At 46.8% G+C, this 24959-nt stretch overlaps 3 protein-coding genes across 7 annotated transcripts in view; 1 reads left to right on the top strand and 2 right to left on the bottom strand.

Moving 5' to 3' along the window:
- Positions 1–10607, bottom strand: part of UBA7 (ubiquitin like modifier activating enzyme 7) — a 51047-nt gene extending 40440 nt beyond the window's left edge. The window contains exons 1-6 of one of the 5 annotated variants that reach the window (XM_088662129.1): positions 10568–10591; positions 9768–9867; positions 8402–8464; positions 6303–6471; positions 2307–2441; positions 1133–1239 (exon numbers count right to left, since the gene is read on the bottom strand). In XM_088662129.1, coding sequence (XP_088518255.1) covers positions 1133–1239; positions 2307–2441; positions 6303–6471; positions 8402–8457 — 467 coding nt within the window. In that variant the 5' untranslated portion in view covers positions 8458–8464; positions 9768–9867; positions 10568–10591. Of the gene's footprint in view, positions 1–1132; positions 1240–2306; positions 2442–6302; positions 6472–8401; positions 8465–9653; positions 9868–10567 lie in introns of those variants that run through there. The other 4 variants (XM_088662128.1, XM_060271574.2, XM_088662130.1 and 1 more) reach the window with 4 other exon arrangements.
- Positions 10608–11078: 471 nt separating this feature from the next.
- On the top strand, positions 11079–14466 carry TCTA (T cell leukemia translocation altered). The gene is made up of 3 exons (XM_035105938.3): positions 11079–11420; positions 13387–13441; positions 13584–14466. Exons 1-3 carry the CDS (start codon positions 11159–11161, stop codon positions 13624–13626), a joined length of 360 nt encoding a protein of 119 aa, XP_034961829.1. The 5' UTR covers positions 11079–11158; the 3' UTR covers positions 13627–14466.
- Positions 14467–15348: 882 nt separating this feature from the next.
- AMT (aminomethyltransferase) lies at positions 15349–23534 on the bottom strand. The gene is made up of 9 exons (XM_035105937.3): positions 23221–23534; positions 21622–21789; positions 20690–20770; positions 19342–19473; positions 19033–19111; positions 17990–18135; positions 17110–17290; positions 16677–16832; positions 15349–15846 (listed from the first exon to the last, which is right to left on the bottom strand). Exons 1-9 carry the CDS (start codon positions 23320–23322, stop codon positions 15668–15670), a joined length of 1224 nt encoding a protein of 407 aa, XP_034961828.2. The 5' UTR covers positions 23323–23534; the 3' UTR covers positions 15349–15667.
- Between the last annotated feature and the right edge of the window lie 1425 nt (positions 23535–24959).

Genomic DNA, 24959 nt, shown 5'->3' on the forward strand with positions numbered 1-24959 from the left:
TTTGTTTTCTTCCCTACACTCAGCCACTGCTCCACCCTGAGAAAGCCCCTTTACTTCCACCCATGGGGTCTACCTGCTCAGAGAACCTTCATCCTGCATTACGAAAAGGTGAGGGTGTCAATTTCGCTTTCTCCCCATTTTCCAGTTTTAAGTTCAGTTCTCCACATTTCCACCTCAATTTGCAATTTTTTTGAAAGACCACATGGAAATTAATTGGAATATTAGTGCAAATTCTCATATATACAGTTGAGAGCTTGGAGGGAGGTTAGTCTGCATGGTGCCTGAGTCCCTTCTAATGCCTGGGGTCCTAGATCCAGCAAAGGGTTAAAATCTAGTGGAGGATTCCATTGTTGAACTAGCCAGGCAAAAGCCAGGGGAGAGTGAGCTGGACTAGAAACGGAGTGAGAGCCAGGCTTGATTTCTGTTGGAATGCAAGGCTATAGTTATGGGAGAAGCAAGGCCATATTGGGGTGCTAATGCTGGGAGTCCCTCCATCATAGGCTCAGGATGTATATCTCACAAATACACCACTGTCCCTCATTCCAAGGAAACTGAACCCGGGTAAGCACGGGAACCCCTGGAATCACACAGTGCTTGGGGATTGGGGCAGTGTGCAACAATGCACATTTTTTAACAAAACAATTTATTATAATATACTGTAGTGCCATTTTTGTTGTTTCAACTAACATATGCACACTTTACCACTTTACAAGTGATGATCATTTCGTGCACAGGTTCCATTCCAGGCCCCTTTGCCCATCGGGGGGAGAACATATAAGCCCCCCCCTCTTCTGGGTCCAAAATCACACGTTAATTGGACGTGCCTAATATTTTTGTAGTCAGTGCTTGGCTGAAAAACTTTATGGCAAAATTCAAAGACGTGCAAATTTTGAAGGACGGCTGTGCTTGGGTTTATATCTTGTTTCAGGAAAAAAACCCGAACGCAATTAAGTTCACCCTTAAATGCAAATTGAATCAAATCTCTCCCCCATCCCTACCCTGCAGTGCCCAACCAGCCTACTGGCAGCTTATATGAATTCTTAGTCCACCTCTTACCATATTCCACCCAAAATCACTGCACCACTCCCAACATCCCAGTCTTGGGACAAGGACAGAAGCCCCCAACACCTACCCAGCCAGGCCCTTGGTGTCAACTAGGACAAAGCAAATGTTCTTGGTGTGGCAGAAGTCACTGATTCGCAGCTGCTCCTCCAAGGGTGAGTTACTCAGGACCACAACCTGTAAAGTTTGGTGCAGAATAGTATCAGATCTGCGTAACATAAGGGGCTAAGAAACAGCACGACAGAGAGCGCTTTCCAAACAGATTCTCTGTTCCCCATCAATCACAGCGGGTCATGTAGTGGTAAATCCTGGAGTGTGGGCCCTTCACAGCAACTTCCATAGTTATGCCTCTTCCGAGACTATACAATAAAAGTGATTTTTCATCAGTGCAGACATTATGGCTTCAATACTGAGCCAGCTTTCCACACACCCCATGTCTCCCATCTGTTTTGCTTCAACAACCAATCTGATGAAGATCTCTGGTGGACTCGAACGTTTGCTCAGTTTATGACATTTTGGTTGGTTATTTCTGAGCACAGCTTATACAGATACTAATTGGCCCCATGAGATAACCCTGCTGTGAAACAAGCAGTGGTGCTTCTGTCCCTGCTTGTTCCTGATCCCCCACTCCCTGGATCATCACCTGCTCCATCGAATGACAGGCAGTGGTACGCCACTCAACACACTGCAGCTATCCCAACCAACCACAGACATGAGAGCTGATCCCCACTTTGAGCTTCAGGTGCAGCCTCAGAACAAAACAATTGGTGGCACTTGATGATCACTAGGCCATAAATTACCACTATGAGAAATGGCTGGGCATCATAGCTGCCAAGTTCTCCCTTTTTTAAAGGGAAATTCCATTATGCTGAATAGGCTTCCTCGCGAGAAAAGGGAAAACTTGGCAGCTATGCTGGGCATGGGCCAACAGGCTTGTTGCATTCATTGGGTTAAGAGCAAAAGCTCTCCCACTGATGTAGGTCAGAGCCTGCTGAAGCACTAGAAACAGTGGTCACATCCACAGCGCCCTATGGCCCCCCCACCCAAGAATCCTGGGAGCTGTGGCTCCCCCTCAAGGACCTCCAATGCCCAGCACCCTTCACCAACTACAGTTCCCAGGAGCCTTTGGGGGAAGTCATGTGCTTTAGAGGTGGGGTAAATGTACTTTAAATGGATGGTGTGGATGCGACCAGAGTTTGATTTTTTATCATCATTAGACATGAGGCACACAGCTCTGTCCTTACCTGGAAAGTAGACAAGAAGCTCTCAGACAGCCCATTGGTATAGGCATGCACAGGGACATGTGCGTTCAGTTCTGCAAGGCGGCACTGGGAGACCAGAGCTCGGTTTTGCCCCACGTCGTTCTCCGAGAGATAGAACTGCAGAGACACAGCATTGTTAAGAGGGAGGACGGTGGGGGAGGACCGCATTGTGGAGATGAGTGGATGAAAATGGATTTTACCAGTGCTTTTTTCTGGGGGTACACAGGGGTATGCATACCCCTAAACATTTTGTGAATCTTTGTACTTTTGTCCACTTACTGTATTTATTTCCCCTGATTTGAACTATAAAATGGTGGTTTTCTTGAGTCAAAATGAGAGTACACCTAAATATATATTTTTTAGAAAAAAGCACTGGATTTTACCCTTTTACTACCTGCTCTCCCACCAAATTCAGGACCCAGCTACATAGAATATTAGCAATGCCATTAGCAATCATGTTGCATGTTTTAAAAATACTCAATCCTGAGCACAGGTAGGAGATTGTTTCAAAAATTGCAGCATGCAGGAAGGCAGGTTTAAGCACACGAGGGGGGGGGAGTCACTCTTTAGTATCAATGGGAGCTTCCCCCCCCCCTAATGCTAATCATACCTGCCAAGTCTCTCGCGGAGAAATCCGGGATCAGCAGCCACGTGACACCGGAAGTTGCGTAGACGCAACTTCCGGTGTCGCTTTGCCTATCTATGGGCACCAAAAATGGCCAGCGCTGGCACCAAAAGTAACGTCTACGCATGTCCGGAAGTGCATAGATGCAACTTCCGGCGCCGGCCATTTTCGGTGCCCATAAATGGGCAAAGCGACACCGGAAGTTGCGTCTACGCACTTCCGGACATGCGTAGACGCAACTTCCGGCACCAGCCATTTTCTGGTGCCCATAGATGGGCAAAGCAGCACCAGAAAAATGGCCACTGACAGGAGCCAAAATAAGGGAGATTAACGGGAGAGGAGCTGAAACAGGAGACCGCCGGGAAACGGTAAGGAAAAATGGGGGTTTCCCGGGAAATACAGGGTACTTGGCAGCTATGATGCTAATTGCCACAAGCAGGGAGGGGGGTTTCAGAGAGATTATGCTGGAGAGAAGGCTTAAACCTCCCCTCTCCATATTCTGTGATCTATGAAAAAATGCCCCTCCCCACACTGTGTGTGTGTGTGTTTTTAAAAAAATCACATGATCAATGTTACACACGGTAAGGCCCTCAGTACTACGTTGCTGGCTTAGTTCAGACTCAGAATTTGGTTTACTGCTCCACTCACAGACTCCATCTATCATCAGATATATGCTTTAAAAAGGGTGTGTGCCTATTTCTACATCAGCGTAGGGCGGGTTGCAATTCATTATGTGATTGCACCAGAAAACAGGGTGCAGAAAAGAGCATTGTGAGAATATCAGCTTTTATTGGTGATTTTTTTTATTTTAAAAAAAACCAAGCAACTTGTCCTAATGGTTGCAAGCCTAGGCTTAAAACTGTGAGAGCGACACTTAGTGAAATATCAGGAGTCCTGAGAGAAACTTGTCAGGGATTCCAGTGGCCAAGGGGCAGGACTTCAGCACCTTGCATTGCCACTAGCTTTTCCCATATCTTCAGTGAATTATGCAAAAATGTGCCAATTTATTCAGATCATTAATTCCAGTATGTTCAGGCTCAATATTTCAATACTTTTAGCTTAGGATAGGTATGTTGTTAAACCAACATTGCAAACATACTGTTCCAGTCTTTGAAGCCAATTATACTGAAGGAGACATTGAGAACATGTAGCTGTAGCTCAATGGTAGGGCATCTGCCTTGCATGCAGAAGGTCCCAGGTTCAATCCCTGCGTCTCCAGGTAGCACTGGGAAAGACTTCAGTACAGAAACCCTGGAGAGCAGCTGCCAGTCAGTGTGGCCAATAAGAAGCTAGATGGGCCAATGGTCTGGGTCAGTATAAGGCAGCTTCTTGTGTTGCTTGTGAGAACCAGGGTACCAGAAGGTAGAGTTTTAAAATTAATTTCAAAACAACCTGTTGTGAAATTCATAGCCTAATGTAGCAGCATTTCCAGTTCTGACTGCTTTTAATAATAGCAGCAACTGACTCACCAGACTTCCCAAATTATGCAACCTTGTTTGAATCTCATGACTAGATTATGCTGGAAGCCATGAAACTACCAATAATTGTTTTTTCCTTTTTTGTGGGGGGAATCTAATTGTAGTTATTATTACAGTGGGCTATAGACTGTAAGCAATCAAGAGTTTAGGTGACTTATGATTTAATACAGAGTGTTGGGACATAAAGGGCAAATGAAGCAAAATTTGCTGTATAAGTTAGAGATTTTAGCCTTTGTCACAACAGGATATTAATTAATTAATTTGGACTAATAGTATGCTCTGCCTAGAGTTCTCACAGGTTTCTGGGTTTCAGAAGAAAATTATATGAAAACAATATAGGATTGAAAAATACATGCGAATAGCTTGGCACAAAATCACGAGTGTCAACAACAAGGTCACCACAGATGATGGTGATGATGATGATGATGATTATTATTATTATTATTATTTATTTGTACCCCGCCCCTCCGGCTGGGTTTCCCCAACCACTCTGGGTGGCTTCCAACAAAGATTAAAATACATTAAAATGACACACATTAAAAACTTCCCCGATGTTTTCTAAATGTCAGGCAGTTGTTTATCTCTTTGACATCTGATGGGAGGGTGTTTCACAGGGCGGTCGCCACTACTGATAAGGCCCTGTGCCTAGTTCCCTGTAGCTTTGCTTCTTGCAGTGAGGGAACCACCAGAAGGCCTTCAGGGCTGGATCTCAGTGTCCAGGCAGAACGATGGGGGTGGAGACGCTCCTTCAGGTATACTGGGCCAAGGCTGTTTAGGGCTTTAAAGGTCAGCACCAACACTTTGAATTGTGCTTGGAAACATACTGGGAGCCAATGTAGGTCTTCCAGGACCAGTGTTATATGGTCTCGGCGGCCGCTCCCAGTCACCAGTCTAGCTGCTGCATTCTGGATTAGTTGTAGTTCCTGGGTCACCTTCAAAGGTAGCCCCATGTAGAGCGCATTGCAGTAGTCCAAGCGGGAGATAACTGGAGCATGAACCACTCTGGCGAGACAGTCCGTGGGCAGGTAGGGTCTCAGCCTGCATACCAGATGGAGCTGATAGACAGCTGCCCTGGACACAGAATTGACCTGCGCCTCCATGAACAGCTGTGAGTCCAAAATGACTCCCAGGCTGTGCACCTGGTCCTTCAGGGGCACAGTTACCCCATTCAGGACCAGGGAGTCCTCCACACCAGCCCGCCCCCTGTCCCGTAAGAACAGTACTTCTGTCTTGTCAGGATTCAACCTCAATCCATTAGCCGCCATCCATCCTCCAACCGCCTCCAGGCACACACACACAGGACCTTCACTGCCTTCACTGGTTCTGATTTAAGAGAGAGGTGGAGCTGGGTACCCAGTGTGAGCTCTGGAAAGACTTGTTAGCAAACATGTCATACACAAGAACTTATCAAATAATGGAAAATGTATGCAGTCTATATTTTCATACCATGACTATCTATCTATCTATCTATCTATCTATCTATCTATCTATCTATCTATCTATCTAAAACCTTGTTATAGAATCCTGGGCTCTTTTTATTAGGTCCCAATTTGGAAATTAGGGTTGCAATCCTATACACTTACATAGGAAGATGGGGAGCTTGCTTCTGACTTGGCATGTATAGGATGTTGCCTCAGAGAGGCACTGCTGCAAATATATATTCAGGAAGTGACACATTCTTATGGCCTAGAGGGATGCAACAATGATAGAAAAAAAAGCCATAGGTTTTGTGAACAGTGCCAACGAGGGAAGAGGACTTTGTCCCACATTTTCATGCTTCCTTGTTTGCTAGGCAAAGCCTCTAACATGTGCAATCCTACACATGTATACTCAGAACCATTGAGCAGGTATAGGATTTCACCCTAGGCAGCATACCTGTGAAGAAAGGTCAGCCCACTGAGTCTCACTCTGGTCATGGACAGTGACAGATTTCACTCCTGCAAGGATGACGTTCTTGGCAATCTCCACCCCCAGGCCCTTCATTCCAGAGATCAGCACAGCTGCTCCCACCATCTTCTGCATGGCCTCATAGCCCAGAACATACCTAGGGAGGAAAGCACAGCTCTGTGTTTGAAATATGGTGAGTTATGAAGCCCTGACCAGAAGCATTCCCTCATCTGCTTCCCTTAAACTCCACCTCTACTTTCCCCTTGCCAGCCACTTGTACCTGCCCCCATCTCAGCTATGGTAGTCACTAACACATTGCCCCCAAAGAGGAAATGGGTCACCAAACAAGAGGACACAGATTTGCATAAAATGTACACATGCTAATTTATATGTGCAGATTCAATTTTAGAAATAATTGGGGGGGGGTGCCCACGATGGGAGTAGCAGCAGAATCTTGCTGCTTCAGCCCCAGATTCTTTAAAAGGTATCTTCCAGCTGCCCTAATCACCAATAAACATTGTAATACTAGAAGGGGGCATGTTCTGGAAAACACTCTTAAAACCATAAACACACCTATGGTTCAGAGCCCCAGTACAGCCTTCCCATATGATTGTGGTAACAATCCGAGAACTGCTAGAGGCATTACGGGAGTAAGGGCACATACATGCATATGTGGTGGGAATGTCCAACAGTGGTACATTTTTGGTCTGCAGCAATGCGGAAAATGTCAACCATTTTGAATTAGCAGGTGAATTTCTCATTGTTCCTTTTGAACATGTTTTGAAAATTACAATTTACACATGCATCCAAATATTTGCTACTGTTCCTGGGTATTACAGTGGAGTTAGCCATTGTACAAAGCTGGAAGACAGTGGAGGGTTTGGACCTGGACTTATGGTATTGGAGTATATGGAGTATAGCAGTGGCTGAATGACTAACACATCGCCACCAGTGGGTATTAAGAGGTAAGGAAGCATACAATATATTTTTTGCCATTTGACACTGCTTGATTGAGTCCTTTCACAGTCTGAAACAAAGCTATCGCCCCTCAGAAATGCAAATATGTGTTTGGCTCATGGGCTGACTGTTCTTGTGAAACTATTGCTCTGGGACTTCATGCCTGGACCCGGGGGACCCTGATCTTGAAGACTGAGAATTTTCCATGTTAGTCTGGTGATGGACTGGAATGGCATTGACTGTATCCACTACTGGAAGGAATTATTCTAACTTGCACACTTGCATGCTGATGTTTTATTGATTTTATTTCAGACTTTTGTTTGTTGGCATCTATTATGATAAAAAACACACCTGTGGCACTGGCAGCAGAATTAGAGATAATCGTTGTAATTTAACTAGAAACAAGTTAATTTAACTAGACCAAGGTGACTTGCATACTTGCTTGGTCTGCTAGCTAGGTACTAACTGATGATAGGCAACTTCAGGTCTTTACCATTAGCCTGGATGTGTCTTCAAACAGCAACACAATCAACTAGAGGATGGTTCTCTGCCAAGTAGGGTATGTGGCCCCCATCACTCATACCTTTGTTCAGCTTAGTCTGCCATATTTCCCCAACAAAATACATTCATATCACTGCTTACTCTGTACCATCTTGCCCCCGTCATAGCACTGTGATCATTTTCAGCCACCCAGGCCTCCTCCTGACAATCTGTTTATTGAGCATGCATCCCGATCTCCATGCACAAGGATGGTATACAGATTATACAATGTCTGCTCTTTGCTTATAATTAGTTCTGATTTTTGTGGGGGTTATATGTGAATGAGCATTCATCCTGATTCGTTTGTGGTGGCGACTGTGGTGGTTTTGCGCCCTCCCATCAGTCAATCATTATTCCACACTTTTTAGTGTATTTCCCCATCACTTTCCTAACTGCAAGAAGTCTGATTGTTGTTACAGTGGATTTCTTGGGCCTGGGTGTTTTAATCCACTTTAATTGGACAAACCTAAGTTCCCAGTATGCTGTTGAATCCCATCTCAAAAAAACAGTAGAGGTGTGGAGGTGATCCTGGTCGATATCCCTTTTCGGCTCAGCTAGAATGCTTTTATGTAATGTGTTGCAAGACTTACAATTGGCGAGAGTACAGGTCCTCGTCGATCTCAGGAAGGCTCTTTGAGGCACTCATTCTGCTCCTGCCCATCAGAAACAAAAAGCTGAGGCATCTATTGAGTAAATTCCTTTCTGCTTCCACAGCCAGAAGCATCATGCCTCTGAATACCAGTTGTTGGGAACTGCAAGGCAAGCCATTGGCCCATCTATTCCAGCATCCTGTTCTCACAGTAGCCAAACAGATTTCCGTGGGTAGCCTGCAAGCAGGACCCAAACACAACAACAGTCTCCCACCTGCAATTCCCAACAAAAGCCACTCAGAGGCATACAGTGGAGATAAAACGTTGCCCTCATGTGTGTGAGTGGGTGTACAGTATGTGTGTGCAATGGACAGTGCAATGTTGTGCATGTCTACTCAGAAGGAATAATATCAAGGTAAATGGGACCGATCTTTTATGCTGTGAACCACCTTGACATCTTCAGATGAAGGGAGGTATACAAATCTAATAAATAAATAAAATAAATAACCACAGCAGCCTGAACGTAGCCACAAAATTGATGTGTGAAATCCACCTTTCTGTGTGTCGCTGCCACATCTTAGTTTAGCCCAAACCTGACCAGGTAACACGAACGAGAAACCAAACAGAGAAGGGAGTCATCCTAGTGTGTAAGTGCAGCACCCGCAAAGCAAAGCATGAGAAAGGCTGCTTTTTCGGAGTTCTTCCAGATCTGCAATCCCTCAGTGCCCACAAGAGGCACTGCAGCAGAACACCACATAATTCATATTTCTTTTTCGCCTTAAAATAAATGCTCATTACTGCAACTTGGTTCTTAGTAGCAGCCATGGGCATAGCCAAAATCCTGGCAACGCCCATGGTAGCCACTAGATTGTCTATAGCTCAAAATTGGGAGAATCTGCATGGCTTATCCCTTCAACCATGGTATGAAAACATATGGAATACTGTAATCACCAAGAAGATAACTCATAAACTTTGCCTTATGAAAGGTGAAGAACCTGTAGAGCATTTCTATGCTACCTGGTGGATTGTCATTTCTTATGTTTCAGATAACAACCTACTCCTGGCGAGAAATATGGTCTTCCTGATTAAATGCAGAAATGCAATTATACTTACCTGCATAACATAGACATCTCAGGACTGGCTTTTCATATTGACATGTGTCATTGTTTTCTTTTCATTGAATCATAGAACTGTAGAGTTGGAATGGACCCCAAGTCCAACCCCCTTTGACGCAGGAATCTCAACAGCTTACCTTTTATTCCACGTTTTGTTATTGCTTGTAAGGATAAAATGCTATATTGTTCACTTGCAGCACCACCCCGAAAGAATATAAATGTTATTTTCCAAGGGGAAATTAAAGCCTCACCTGAACTTGGGGCTCTAACGCAAAGACTCAAGCGCCTCAAAGTTTAGGACAACCCCGCTGAGGATCCTCTCCAACCCATCAAAGTCTGGCTTCTCCCTCCCTAACGGAGTAAACGAAAGTGAAAGTGAGAAACAAGGTCTTCTCCCGGCAGCCAGGGGATGGCGCAGCGGTGGCTGTTTCTTTGCAGCAACTTTGAGCAGGAATTGAAGGCAGTACAGTACTGTATTTAGAATGGTCATTGCCCACGTTTATTATTGTTTTATTTCCTTCCTAGTCCTACTCTGAAACCGAAGCAGTATGAGTAGATTTCTGCAGCCCTTGAATCAAGGGGCGGGGAGAAAAGAGAGTCAAAACCCAGACGCAGCCGAGATAGTCTGGCTGCGGGAGGGTCTCCCGGTAGCGGCTTTGTACTTTCATTAAACTGGTGGTCCAGATCTGCTTGATTTCCAGTTATCTCCTGGTTCATGAACCGGGTGCGCTTCCACCATATGTAGGTCCACATAGGTCAGTGTGCTGCTCTCTACACTGACTGGCAGCAGATCTCAAAAAACAGCTACGAAAATAGGAGCCAACTCCTAGGGGCCGTGGGGGCTTCGGCCCCTGCAATAAATTATTTGAGAGGGCCGCGCCCCACAATTGATGGGTATTCCAATTCAAATAGTGTGTGTGCGCTACGTCATGTGATCGATTGTGCGGGACGGGGCTTATCTTGGGCCCCCCACAATATTTTATTCAAGTTTTCACCCCTGGCTACGAAAAATAGCGAAGCCTTTTCAGGAAAAGTTTCAAAAGGTTCTCACAGAGCGTCGGGGGCGTTGCTTCACGGTAGCGTGGTGCTTTCTTTCGAGCAGAGTTTCCTAAGATTATACAGCACCTGCCGGAGTCACGCCTTCCCTCGTCGCGGCCCGCCTTCTTCTCCTTCGCGAGCTAGCTCATGCCGGGCCTGAAAGTTGATGCCTAAGTTGCAAATGCCGCAAGCAAGCAAAAGTAAATAACAATATATCGGGAAAGCTGTGCAACTCAGCCCTGTGCCCATTTCACCTGAACCTCTTTGAAAGCGGGCGGGGAGGGGAATGAAGCTACTGGTGGGCAAAATAGGACGGGATCAGGTTATAAGGGTAAGATCCTAACCAGATCTGCACCAGGAAGAAAGCCCCATTGAGCATAACGGAGACTTGCACCCGAGTAAACGCACCCTGTGGAAAAAGCGAAGCAGGCAGGGTGGGAGGGAGAGAGAACTGGAGGCGGGAAGAGAGCCGCGCGGGGCGGGGCCTGGGTCTTTCCCTGGGGCGCACGCGCGGCGCCGCTGACAGTTTCCCCGGGGCTTGTGGCGCAGAGCTTCTCTCTCTCCCGCCGCCTTTGCGCGTCGGGTGGGACCGAGACCGAGTGGGATGGCGGCGGCCACGGCGGAGGAGGCGGTGGCTGCTGCGGCGGCTGCTGCTGCTTCTGGACCCGCGGAGTGGGAGGTGCCGACGAAGGCGCTGCGGGCTTTCACTTGGCTTGGGCAGGAGTTCATGTCGGACTGGGAGGCCCAGGACTTGCGCGCCGCCCTCTTCCAGCTGCTCCTGCTCTGGCTGCTGGTGAGCTTGCTCGGCATCCAGGTGGCCTGGCGGGTCTACGGCAACACCGTCACGGGCCTCTACTACCGGCAAGGTAGGGTTGCCTTCGGAGGCGGCCGCCGCCGCCGCCGCCGCCGCCTTCTTTGTTTACCTCGCGTGACCCACCCAGCGCTTCCTCTCGGTTCGGCATAATCCCCACTCCGGGGTAGCTGCCTCTGTGTTGCTGCTCCGCTTTCGCTTCCTACCCCGTGGCTACGCCTCGCGCTTCTTCTCCTGGCTCTCTTGTGTCCTTTCGAACAGCCTCGACCTTGCAGGTTGCTAAGGGTCAGTACCCGAGGCGTGCAGTCCCCAAACCAAATGCATCCCCTTCTCCTTATGCATTAACAGTGGCGGCCCCGGTTGTGATGCAGGCGCATATTTGCTGAACCGTGGCAACTGGACTTGGAGACAGACCACTTTTAAGACTAAGAAAGAAAAGAAAGAAATGATGGTCTTTGGAGATGGCTGCCAAGCTCTTGTTGCAACTATTCTACACAGTGGGGGCCCCATCTGGTTTGATAGCCCATCCTCTCTTCGAAGTGGCCTTTTCTAAAACTACCGTAGTTGCTGGCCAATTCTGTTATCGTCCAAGTCTGTTAGATGGCCCTTTTTGTCCTGTCATGTTGGGCCGCAACAGCAGCCGTGCTGGGCACTGTTCCTAGTGCCACACTGAATACCAGTTCTACCTATACTGCTGCTCACTGACTCCAGAATTGTACAGTACAGTAACTGGATACCATCCAGGTCCTAAACTGTCCCTGGTGAGATAGTAGATGGGGAGCAAGTCTTGAAAGGTGCTTTGCTATGTGCAGAGACAACATGGCACCCAGATGCAATTGTTTACCTGGGTTACTCTCTGCTGACATCAGGGACCCCATGGGCATAGTGGTGTGGGGGGGGGAGGCAGTTGCCCCTCCAATGCACATAAGGAGAAGCCTGCCCCATTAAAAAAAAGCTCAACAAGCAGATCCCCTAAATACACCTTCAGAAAGACTCTCCTTCCTTTTGTAATACTTGACAGAGACTGCTGGGTGCTTGAATAAGAGTATTTCTTCTACGTATCCTCCTCAACTGCTGGGATGCATAATAATGACACGAGCTGCTTAAACATTTTTCTTGTATGAAATAATGGTGTGTGATTTGTATTCTGCTGTGATTTGTTTTTGGAACCTACAGTATAAAGTGGCTCCCAAACAAGTAACTGTGCTTATTCTCCACCCTAGAGTTGTTTTGAGGCATATGTCTTGAGCAAGAGGTGGAAAACGTACTACACCATATTTGCAACATATGTTTGCAATATTTGTAGTATGTTTTCCACCTCTTTCAACATCTGTTTTGTTCCCCGCACCCAAGTTAGAGTCATGTGTCAAAGACAAATGTCACAGAAGCTTATGACTGCAAACCACTAACTGGTTTAACCAGTGCCTGGATTTAAGCCAATTTAGTTCTACTGCCTTCAATGGGACATTCACCTTAAATCTAATTGCTTTAATTTAATAAAGTTTGTGTGAACTGGACTAAAAAAAAATCATATTAAAAATGGCCTTTACTATCCAACCTTTCTCTTGTCAAAAACTGAGATCATGTTAATTTGGGAAGACTTTTGGAATAACTGACTGACATTAATTTTTATTTTCATCCGTTACATACTTTTCTTGGTAATCTTTTTTGTCAAAACTTTTCAAAAGAACGATAATAGAATCATAGAATTGGAAGAGACCACAAGGGTCATCCAGTCCAACCCCCTGCCAAGCAGGAAACACCATCAAAGCATTCCTGAAAGATCAGTTAATTGTCGGGATTAAACTATATATCCTCTCATGTGTCTAGGAATATAGGAAGGGGTCTTATAGCAGGCCATCCCATTGCTTCACCTGACTCAGTATTGTTTACATTTCCTTTGATTTCGAATTGTGTTGGCAAGGGAAGCGGGATTTGCAGCCGCCACTGATCTACTTGGAGTCAAAGGACTGCCAGGTGAGAAGTCTACCTGACTAACAATATTCTCTTCTCCTTCCCAGGTCCAGGAGGGCAGAATGGAGGGACACCAGATGGATCCTCACACTTCTCAATGTGGTGAGTTGATTTATCCATTGCCTTCCAGCCCCTCCAGGTGGTGGAATCGGTGCCCGTGGGGATCTGATGCTGCAGGAATACAGGATCTGTAATCCCTGTTAACTCGTGATTTACTTTAAAGTTTCGGTCTGTTTTCTTTCAGGGAGAGTTCAGGTAATGAGAGTATGAAAACGCATCGGGAGTGATGGCAGAGGTTACTAAGCCAAGCTCCTGCTGCTCTAGGAGCATAGAGGATGCTGACGCCCACCTGCCCAGAGGCCTCGCTCTTTCAGTGCTGAGGAGACAGCAGCTATAGTCGCCCTTTCTCTCATCCTGTGGCCTGAGCTGCTGGTCAACGCTGGTGCTGTGAAAACTGTTCCTGTCCGTCCATTTAACCAAGTACTGAGTCTCAGGATTGCTCTACTCAGGTTGGGAAGCTGCAGTTCCCCCCCCCCCTTCATTAAGCTGTCTGCATTTCTTCTTCTTCTTCTGCCACAAGTTATTTTGCAGACTGACCTCAAGCCTGCCTCTCTTCAATGTGACGTCAAACCCATCGCTGGCCTGGAACTTGTTTCTTTCTGCAGTGGTGCTTGGATTTCCCTTGCCTTGAACTGGCCTCAACTCGTAAGAGACGCAGACGCCAGGGCTGATGAAGAAATTATTTCTCCAGCTGGCTGAGCTTAATTTGCTCTTTGCTAAGCATCCCCAATCTTGTGTAAAGATTGAAAGCTACAGAGACTTGCTTAGTCTGACAGATTCAAACCCTTGCTGGTTCCCTGCCCCTAGTCAGATTTTGCAATCTGTACCAATGACTATCTTAGAGTTTACTAGTTCTAAAATAGTTCTGCTCCGAAATCATACTTCTTGGTGCTCATTCCCTGGAGGAGTCAGGTGATTGTATGTGTTCTGTAGCTATGTAATGCTGGAGCTGCTGATGTGATATTGAGCATCCCTCTATTTTACCAGCCACTGCCCTCATATTCCCTGGTTGTGTGTAATGTATGGGTTTGATGCATGGGTTATAAAAGAGTGATGGAAAAATTGAATATAGTCTTGACTCTTATTGCAATAGCTGTTGAGTACTTGTGTACATATGCAGAATATAGATTAGGGGTTTTTTTGTATTTACTTTTAAACCAAAATACTTTAAAATTCCAAAATATCAGTTTGCTCTGAAGTCACTCAGAGCAAAGCTACTGCCTCTGTTGAACAGCATTCCTGCTCAAATATGATAGGTGCCCGCTATCTGTACTTTCCATAAACAACTGAAGATCTTTTTGTTTTGACATGCTTTTTCAGTTCGATCAAAATGTCTTCACTCAAGGTTTTAAAACAATGCAAAAGGAACACCTCTCCTAAGTTTTTTTTGTACTGTTTGAAAATTTCCTTGAGATGCATATAAATACATACTATTTCCCCAAGATAGCTGCTGCACAAAAAGTATTTTCTCTATTTATGTGGAGCAGTTCATAGCAGCTCTCAATATTAGTGTCTTCAGCATCCAAAGTAAAAAATGGTTCCTTCAAATGTAGTTCTGAATCTTCCAGGCTAGATGGCAGTAAGAAAACAAAGGGGTTTGCTCAAGCTGAAACACTATTTAAATATGCCCCCTCCAGAAAAATAGTCGGAAGAACAGGCCTTTGGCTAACTATTCATTGGTATAAACATTATTTGGAAGGAGAAGCCCACATCAGGGCATGATTTCACTTTTTTGAGAAGTAGCAAGTACATCTTTCTTCCCCTACACTACAGGGAGAAAACCAAAGTGGTAAAATGAATGCGCTGAGCCTACATCATATGGGAAATAGAAGGAATAAACCAAGAAGCTTGTTCTTTACTTTTGTTGCAATGTAAGGGTCTTCTTCCTGCTTCTAGCTGAGCATGCATCAGACCATTTCAAGAAAAGGAGCAGATTGAAAAGGGCAGGAGAAAATTCAAGGACTTTTTAATATTTGGGGATAAATGCAAAAGGGTGGTGGTGGTGGAGTTCTGGAGATCAAGTCATTGGGATCTTTCTGCTATCAGCAATAGGCCAAGAGGCAGATGAGACTGGAGCATGTCGTCAAGTCTTGCTCAGTTGCCTGCCTCTTTAGTTGTTAATGTCCCCGGCATCCCCTGAAGTAGTTTCTCTCTTTTTAGGGCTGTTTTCTTTTCAGTAACCATCTTTGTGGCAGAGCCCTAATGAAATTGAGGGGCTCTTTATAGGCAGGCCAGAATACAAAACTGAAAGCCTATGCCAGCAGTAGCCTATTTCACTGTATAGTAATTGGTGGCTACAAATGGCATCTTGGTCACTAGAGCAGGGCAGCTCTTCTTCCTCACTTCTACAGTGAGGGCTGTGCTCAGTTTGCTGTAGTCACTCTCTACGTATCCCATGGCGATGTTCTTCTGCAGACAGGGGGAAGGGCAGCCACTGGTAACCTCACCTAGTACATGGAGGAATGGACAGATCATTTATCAATAGCAAACATTTATGCATTAAATGATCAATAAAAATTGCTGCCAAAAATGCAACTTCTTCCCAATTTCTATAGGTAGGGTAGAGAGCCTAGTTTTCCACACACACCAATGGCCCTAAGAGCAATTAACATGCATGGCCCTTTAACATAGCTGCCAAGTTATCCCTTTTTTTAAGGGAAATTCCCTTATGCTGAATAGGCTTCCTCGCGAGAAAAGGGAAAACTTGGCAGCTATGCCCTTTAATGATCCACTAAGGACAAGAAGAACGCAAACAAACTATGGAGACCACATACCGCCAGTCGGTTTGTTGCTGCTTTCTGTATGCAGTTCCAATAGAACACCTCTAAAAGGCTGCATTCTGCAATAATCTTCAATGAGCTTCACTTACTAGAATGTACTACTCTGCCGCCTGAAAGGGGCAGGGAGTTCATAGAAGCAAATCTACTATATATTTTGAAAGCTTTGTCCCCTACACCTTTGGACCCTTATCAATACACCTTACCCAAATTTTGCATGGTGGTTTGAGAGATCAAGGAGCAGGTTTTCAATCATGTTCATATATAAATGGACACAATTTTGAAGCAAAATGATGGGCAGCCTTTCAAAACTGCACTGGTTTTGTTTCCAAGAATTCATGAGCAACACGGGGTACAAGGCTGCTGGTTCTAAACAAAGCTGTTCACCAAACATCATTGCCTGCACCCCAAGTATTCCATGCTTATTGGGGTGCTTATTGTAGCAGAGGGCTGGTGTGTCATCTTCCTAGACAGTACTCAGAGAAGCTTGGAGAACCTACCAATGGCCTTGCCCTCTGGGCTGAGAATGGGCATGTGCTGCCGGATGGGAGGCCCTGAAGAAGTCAGCCCCACACGTTTCCTTTTGGGCTTCTCTTTGATTTGGGCCAGTATGATTGATGCACCTGGGAAATCCATGGCAGCACGGCGGCGTTTCCCTGATAAGCAATTGGAAATAAGGTGTTAAGGCCAACAGAACAAGAATTCCCCCCGTGTGTGGTCCAAATTACCCTCACCACATAGTGGCCCATCACCATTGAAGGTCTAGTGCAGCTTCTCTCCCATTGCCAAAAAACACTCTTGTTCCAGGCCCAGTCAACTCTGGTCTGGGGTGCAGGAATGGGTGACTTTTTGCCTACTTGATATTGGCCAGGAATGTCAATGGGTAGGCAGGCAGGGCAGGGAGAGAAATCAAGAATTGCAGCTGGCACCTACCAAGGGTCCATATCAGACTGGCTTCCACAGGGGTTGTGCTCTCATCAATGTCGTTCCCATACAGACACAGACCTGCCTCCAAGCGCAAACTGTCCCGGGCTGCGAGTCCTGCCAGCCACACAGTGGAGTCCTTAAGCAGCAGCTCAGCCAGCTCCACAGCTCGGCTTGCAGGCACAGAGATCTGGGTACAGAAGAGCACAGTGATTTGGTCAGTGTGATTTTTGCCACCCTTCCCCCCCCCCACCCCCATTCCCAACATCAGGTCACCTGGCCTAATCCTGCACTCTAGCTCAATCTGAGGCTATGTCTAGGCTTGACTGACACCCTTCTCGCCCCAGCCAACCTCATTCAATAACCCCCTTCTTTATCAATACGCTGCCCTCCCAGCCTGAAATAGCTTCTCGCTTCTCAGTGCACAACATCAGTGCTCCTGCTCCTCCCACCTCTTTTTGGTTGGCTGAGCCGAGCCCTGACCGTGTAAAGGTAAAGGTAAAGGACCCATGGACAGTTAAGTCCAGTCAAAGGTGACTATGGGGTTGTGGTGCACATCTCGCTTTCAGGCTGAGGGAGCCGGTGTTTGTCCACAGACAGCTTTCTAGATCATGTGGCCAGCATGACTAAACCTCTTCTGGCACAACGGAATACCGTGACGGAAACCAGAGCGCACGGAAACGTCGTTTACCTTCCCGCTGCAGTGGTACCTATTTATCTACTTGCACTGGTGTGCTTTTGAACTGCTAGGTTGGCAGGAGCTGGGACAGAGCAATGGGAGCTCACCCCGTCGTGCGGATTCAAACCGCCGACCTTCTGATCAGCAAGCCTAAGAGGCTCAGTGGTTTAGACCACAGCGCCACCCGCATCCCATTCCCTGACCATGTACCTCTACGCCATCCTCGCCTGTGTAGCCACAGCGGGTGACCCTGCAGCCTGGCACTCCGAAGACACTCATCACTGCACTGGTCATGAAGGGCAGCTTAGACAGGTTGTCTGACACCCCAGCTTGTAGCACTCGGGTCATGGCAGGACCTGGTAGAAGGAAGAAGGGGGATGGCTATGAGCTTGAAGAGGTGTTAGTTCATTAGGCTCCCCACCCCCACCAAAAGAAGGTTCAATAAGTCCCAGTTAAATGATGGAGGAAGGAATTGGGCATTTCAAGCTGAATGGGCTCAGCCACATAGAGGGTATTGCCCTTGCTGATCTCAGCCAAAGCACATCATTGCCAAGGTAACATCCCACTCCCTAAAGACCTTAGTGACTGGACAGAGATATAAGGAATCAGGTGGTCCCTGGTTCCATCCCCACATGGAATGGCAGAAGGGCTCTATCTTGTCCTGGTGTACCTATATGTCTCTGCCATTTAACCCCTTGCTGTTGCTCCCTGCCCTCAGGATCTGCTTGCTGGGAAAGCTGCTTCACTCTGCCTAATGATAGGGCCAGTCCTGTCCCCTCTGCGTATCAGATGCTGGGGACAAAGAAAAGGGCTATTGCCACCCTAACCTGTTTCTAAGTTTCCTAGAAATTGTAGGCTGGGCCACTGGTAAGAACACGGTGTTGGATGAAATGGACTATCAGATGTAGCAGGGCCCTTGGGTTCTTATGGGTGCAGAGCAGCACAGGGGAAAGTGCGTTTGTCATATTCAAAGGCCCTAGGCAAGTCAGTACCACACCAGCTAGCAACAAGCTGGCCTTGCTGCCCAATGAGCCTAAAGATGCAAATAAATAAATAAAAAGAGTTGGTGGAAGTGGGCAAGGCTTTGGACAATGGGATCAGCTATCCCAGGAAGATCAACAGTAAGGCTATTGATTGGTCTGGGAGATGCTACTGTATCAAAGCAATTAAGCAGCAGTTCTGTGCATTCTCTTAAGGCAAATGCCTGGGTATTTTGCCTGTAGGGGCAGTTATCACAGGTACACAATCTTTACCTTGCAGAGCAAGCAAAGCGTTGTCTGACACTTCCAAGTCCACATCGCAGTCAGCTGCTTTCATTTCCTTCATCTTGTTCTGCAAGCAGAAACAGAGAGCAGCAAGGTCATGACCCACTTGGGGGTGGGGGAAGGCATATTCCTCTCTTCCATCCCATTCTCTCTCTAATTGAGTCCAGCATCCTCTGCAGCAAGGGACAAAGTTCAAGCTTCCCAAAGGATTGGAACTACCTAACTATTGTCTGTGTTTCTGCTGCCGCCTACCATCTATTCTATTCCCTATAGGATTGGATGGTGAGAAACACATACCTTCATGAGGGCAAAATCCTTGTCCCTGCAACCTGCATTGGAGACCACGTAGAGGTGCTGATCTGAGGTGCTGGTCACAATCAAATCGTCCAGGATGCCTCCTCTTTCATTTGTGAACAGAGACAGAGTGCCCTGAAAGTAAAGTGCAATTTAGTTACTGGTTGCCAAGAGTGGCTACCGTGTAGCAGAAGGCAGGCTTTGGCAGACATGCAGTAATAATAATAAAGAGTCATAATAATTTCCCTCTGTATGGTAGATCCCTTGTTTTGTGATGGCAATGTGGAATACAGTTGTATTAAGACATGCAAACCCATATTGGCCAGTGTCTGTGACCTCGCGAGGAACAAGCAACTAAAAATGAAGAAGAACTTTCTGCCAGTAAGAGCTGTTAGACAGTGGAACGGACTCCCTGGGGAGTTTGTGGACTCTCCTTCCTTGGAGGTTTTTAAGTAGAGGTTGGATGGCCATCTGTCATGGATGATTTAGCTGAGATTCCTGCATTGCAGGGGGTTGGACGAGATGATCCTCAGGGGTCCCTTCCAACTCAATGATTATATGATTCTCTCCCTCATGCCTACGTAATTGTGCGTCACTACAAAAAGTGATTTCTGCAGTGATCTCTTCACTCTTCTCTTTCACAAAGCCACCACCTCTATTATTTTCAAACAAGAGGTGAAGTGCAGCTAGACAATGTAAATGTCTGGCCATTTTGTGAACCTTAAATTATTTGAATGCCGAGTGTTCGACTCCTGCTATTCATCCTCTTTTCGTTTTTCCCTTTTTCTATTTTAAAGGGAAGGACAATGGTTATATAGCTATCCCCAGGAAGCACGGTTATCTCCATCTCACCCCCTCATCCATTAAATGGAAACAGTGTTTTACTAGTACTAGATTACAGTTTGCAGGGGTATCATGCAATGAATTAAATGCATTTAAGTAACACTTCAATCTTATAGAAAAGCCCTATAAAAGTATTACTTTTACTTAGATCTGTGTCCTGTCATCGCATAATGGTGCAGGAAAAGTGTCAATATGTAGTTCTTCACATCATTCCCCTCTCCCATCCATACTATAGGGTGGCCCACTGAGCAACAGTGATTTGTTCAAGATCACCCAGCTGATGGATTTGAAGTGGATTTGAATGTCCCACATTCACATTCAGCATGCCACCCATTGTGTTACACTTGTGTGCAACCTAATGAATGGGAATCCTGTGGTGCTGGACTGGACTACAACTCCCGTCATCCCTGACTCTTAGCTATGATGATTGGGGCTGATGAGAGTTCAACAAGATCCAGAGGGCTGAAGGTTTCCCACCGAGGGTGTAACCCATTGGGCTCCAACATACCTGATTAGGCTTCAGCTCTGCTATGTCCCCAACTACTAGGCTCTCTATGAATTTAATCCGATCTCTGCCAAACACTTTAGTCTGTAAAAGAGAGAGTCACCTCACATCACCAGGGTGCTATGCAGGACCAAGGACAGCACACTTGAACAAAACATCCAAGCCTGGCTGTTGCTTTGGCACGGTATAGTTGGGCTTTATTATTCTTCCATTTATCAGATGTATAGCAGGATATAAACACACAAAATGTGTATCAGAAATAAAAACATAATCCTAACCAACATACTACAGGCTCCCCCCCCCCCATTTATGCAGGGCATTGCATTCCGGGCCATTGCGTGAAATTGTGTGAAATCAGAAACCCATTGAAAAAGCCTGCAAACACCCCATTCTGCCCTTTGAGTGACGTTTCAGTGATGTCTTCATGACATTTCTGGGTCACTTTTGGGTTTGGCGCAGTGTGCATGTGTGTGATCCCACACATATTGGTCATGCCTAAAACGGGAGTTGCCTTATGAAAGGACAGATCGAGCATGGGGTATAATTCCTTTGTTAAGTTGGCTTAACTCACTGATTGGTCCAAGGCTACCCAGTGAACCATCAGGGATGTGAACCTAGGTCACCCCAGCCAAAGTCCAGCATGTTTATTACCACACCACCCTTTGCCAGTTCACGAATCTCAGATTGTCAGCTGAGTTTTATGCTATGTAGTGATGCTCTTTGGGACCAACACAGCTGCCCACATTTGTGGATTATGATTGGGGATCTAGCTGCAGACTCTCTTGGTGTGTATGGTGGGGGTGGGGTGGGCTAGGAGGGCTGTCATGGTGAGCTCCTGCAGTTCAAAACTGACCACTGCCCCACTGCTGAAGAGTTGATGACCCCACAGCGGAAAGGCTGGAACTTCAATGACCTTTGGCTTCCTCCAGCATTACCTGCAGCATATGAGACACATCGAAGAGCGAGCAGTGCTGGCGGGTGTGCAGGTGGGACTCCAGGTGGCTGTGCGTATACTGCACTGGGAGGCTCCAGCCGGCAAAGGCCACCATCTTCCCACCATGGTGCCGGTGAAAGTCATAGAGGGGCGTCTGCTTTAGGCTCTCCTGCAGAGGAAGGCAAAGTATGTTCTGACTGGCAGGTGCCAACAACATATCTGAGATCATCTAAACGTCAGCAGTCTTGAGATGGGCAACCAGGACTCATTATCAGTCACACCACTGCCATTCCCAACCCTGGCCGCATCAGAAGGAAGAACATCCTGCCCTTCTCCCAACTTATACCTATTAAGCATGGATGTGTGCAGACCTGGGTGGCCTCAAAGGCTAGACACTGACCTCCAGCTGCCCTGGAGAGTGGACCCATCACCTCCTAGATGAGAGCCAGCCCCAGGGACCAAACTTTTTTTCCTATTGGAACAAGGGGTGGCTCTGGTCTCTAAGCTACCTCTGACCTTTGTGATTAGTGCTTGTTTGCTTAGCGCTTTATCAGAAGTCCAATGTCAAGAGGAAAATAAAGCTGCTTGCCCTTTGTACCCAACCCCCTCTTGCAGGTCTGCAAAGGCTTTCCTGTCTCACTTTCCCACCTGCCTAAGCTCTGGCCTGCATAGTTGGGAGACAGTCACCATGCTCTCCAAAGGAATCCCATTTGCTATTTAGCACCCTCCCTGTTCACGACAGTGGCTGTGGTGAGCATCTGTCACCGGGCAAAATGTTGCTGTTTCCCCGCACAGAACCGGTATTGATCAAGGGGTTCAGCAGGGGAGACTCTGGCACTCCAACCCCCACATATGGAAGGTTTCTTCCTCCATTCACGCCCGGCATTTCCAGCTTCATAACAGGAAATTATTGGGTCACCACCAGGGAAGAACTTTGTTGGAGAAGCCACTACTACTACAGCCCAAGTGCTTAATGCTGAGAATAGCATCTTACTTTCTACTGTAAACTCTTTCTTTAGAAGCATCCGCTGGGTAATTGCCCCCTCGCCATTAGAATGCTCAGGGAACTGCGCCCGCCCCCGACTCAACCAAAAGGACGCGAGGGGTGAGCGGGCGGGCGGGCGAGGGCTCTGTCGGGGCTCCTCAGCCTTTTCCGTCTCCAAGGAGATCCCTTGTTCTCATCACCCGGTCTCCCCTCAAACCAGGCCAAGATCAACGCTCCATTTCTAAAGATGCTGGGGGAACGAAATCTCCGATGCTCGAGAGCTAGTGCGAAAGCAATGCACTCTGCACGCGCTCTGGGACTGCCTTCTATTAATTCAGATATCCCCCGGACTTTAAAACAGTGACAATAAGCAGGTTGTGCGGTTGACCCGTTTCAGTCGTGAACGTTTGAAAAACAGAGCGCAACTCTTCCAACCCAAAGTTCCCCGCCTGGCCCCCTTCCCTCCGGCACCAGGGGACGGTTGCTCCCCTGAATGCCCGGAGCGAGCCAGCCGCGCTACGCCACTTCCAACTCCGCGCAAGGCTCGCCTGTTGCCGGGCTTCCGAGCGCACACCTGCAGCCGAATGGGAGGAGAGGCGGGTGTCCCCAGCTCACCTGCCCGGAGGCGTAGCCCCGCTTCCCGCGTGCGGCAGCTCCGGTGGACCCACAGCCCGGAGCCGCGAGCCGAACAGCAGCTCCGACGCCGGCCCGAAGCATTTTCCCGGGCGCCCCTACGACTTGGCTGGAGAGGACAGCCCCTCCCCTGGGCCCAGAGCTCAAGTCCCGGGGAGGAGCCTGGGAAATGTAGTCCCGTTTCGGCGGCAAGTGACCAGAGGGCTCGCCCTCCCCAGCCGAAGATGAAAAGGAGAGGAAGCATCCAGGCAGACCGGACTCGCTGTTGACCCCAAGATGAACCGCGTTCGTCACCGAAGCCAGTGCTGTCCAGGCGAGATGCGCAGGCCACTTCCTTTATGAAGCCAGTCTATTCAGTTGGAATATTGAGGAGTGCAAAATGGACAATGGTCCTGAAAGGGTGCAAGGTAAGGGCTTCTCAGCAGAAAACGTAGGGATAGTTCTCTCCCTCGATTTTTTACACGCACAGAAGATGCCCAGATCACACAACTGGAGCAGGGAATTACCTTTTAGTGCTGCTTAGCGTTCATTCTAGAAGAAACTCTAATCAAGTGGATGGATCAATATGTAAATAGCGGACTACAATACAGAGTTGCTAGCAATATTAGCTTAGAGAACAGTGGTGTTCTCATGAGTGCATGAGATGTAGTGTGATTAGGCGTTTAAAAATCCAAAGGATACCATAGCCAATTAACAGGTCTTTCAAAATACTTACTTTTACTTTAAAGACAAGGGAATATAGAAAGCAATGATAGGACTGGAAGGCTGTAGAAGCAGAGCAATGGTTCCAGGAAGGGCATTTTTTATTTCCAATTAACCAGGCATGCATGAATCAGTTGGATTGGATAAAAAACAGACTACATAGGATCAAAGTAGCCTGGAACACCAGAATTTGTGTTGGTATTTCCCTCCCTTATTTTGCAGGTTATCTAGGATGTTTGCTAAAACAAGGAAGGTTTTGGAAGCAATTGGCTTTTCTTTTTAAATTTTTTTAAATCAATATTCAGCTGTCATATTCAATTCAGAATTAGACAGCGGCCTTTGCTTCTATTCTCCTTCCAACTTGCCACTCCCCCTTTTGGTTACTCAGCATCTAGCATGGAAAAAGAGCATTGGCCCATGTACTCCTAATTTTAGATGCTATTTACAGGTTCATAAATAAACTTAACAAAGGGAAAGGGAAAGATACAGGAAACTGAATGCATATTTCCAAAAAACAGCAAGGAGAGACAAGAGGGTCTTCTTAAATGAGCAATGCAAAGAAATAGAGGAAAACAATAGAATGGGGAAAACCAGAGATCTGTTCAAGAAAATTGGAGATATGAAAGGAACATTTCGTACAAAGATTACCATAACCAAGGACAAAAGTGGTAAGGACCTAACAGAAGCAGAAGACATCAAGAAGAGGTGGCAAGAATACACAGAGGAATTATACCAGAAAGATATGGAGGTCTCGTACACCCCAGGTAGTGTGGTTGCTGACCTTGAGCCAGACATCTTGGAGAGTGAAGTCAAATGGGCCTTAGAAAGCACTGCTAATAACAAGGCCAGTGGAAGTGATGATATTCCAGCTGAACTATTTAAAATTTTAAAAGATGATGCTGTTAAGGTGCTACACCCAATATGCCAGCAAGTTTGGAAAACTCAGCAATGGCCAGAGGATTGGAGAAGATCAGTCTACATCCCAATTCCAAAGAAGGGCAGTGCCAAAGAATGCTCCA

The sequence above is a fragment of the Zootoca vivipara genome, chromosome 2 (assembly GCF_965207765.1).
Source record: "Zootoca vivipara chromosome 2, rZooViv2.hap1.1, whole genome shotgun sequence".
NCBI classification, from domain to species: domain Eukaryota; kingdom Metazoa; phylum Chordata; class Lepidosauria; order Squamata; family Lacertidae; genus Zootoca; species Zootoca vivipara.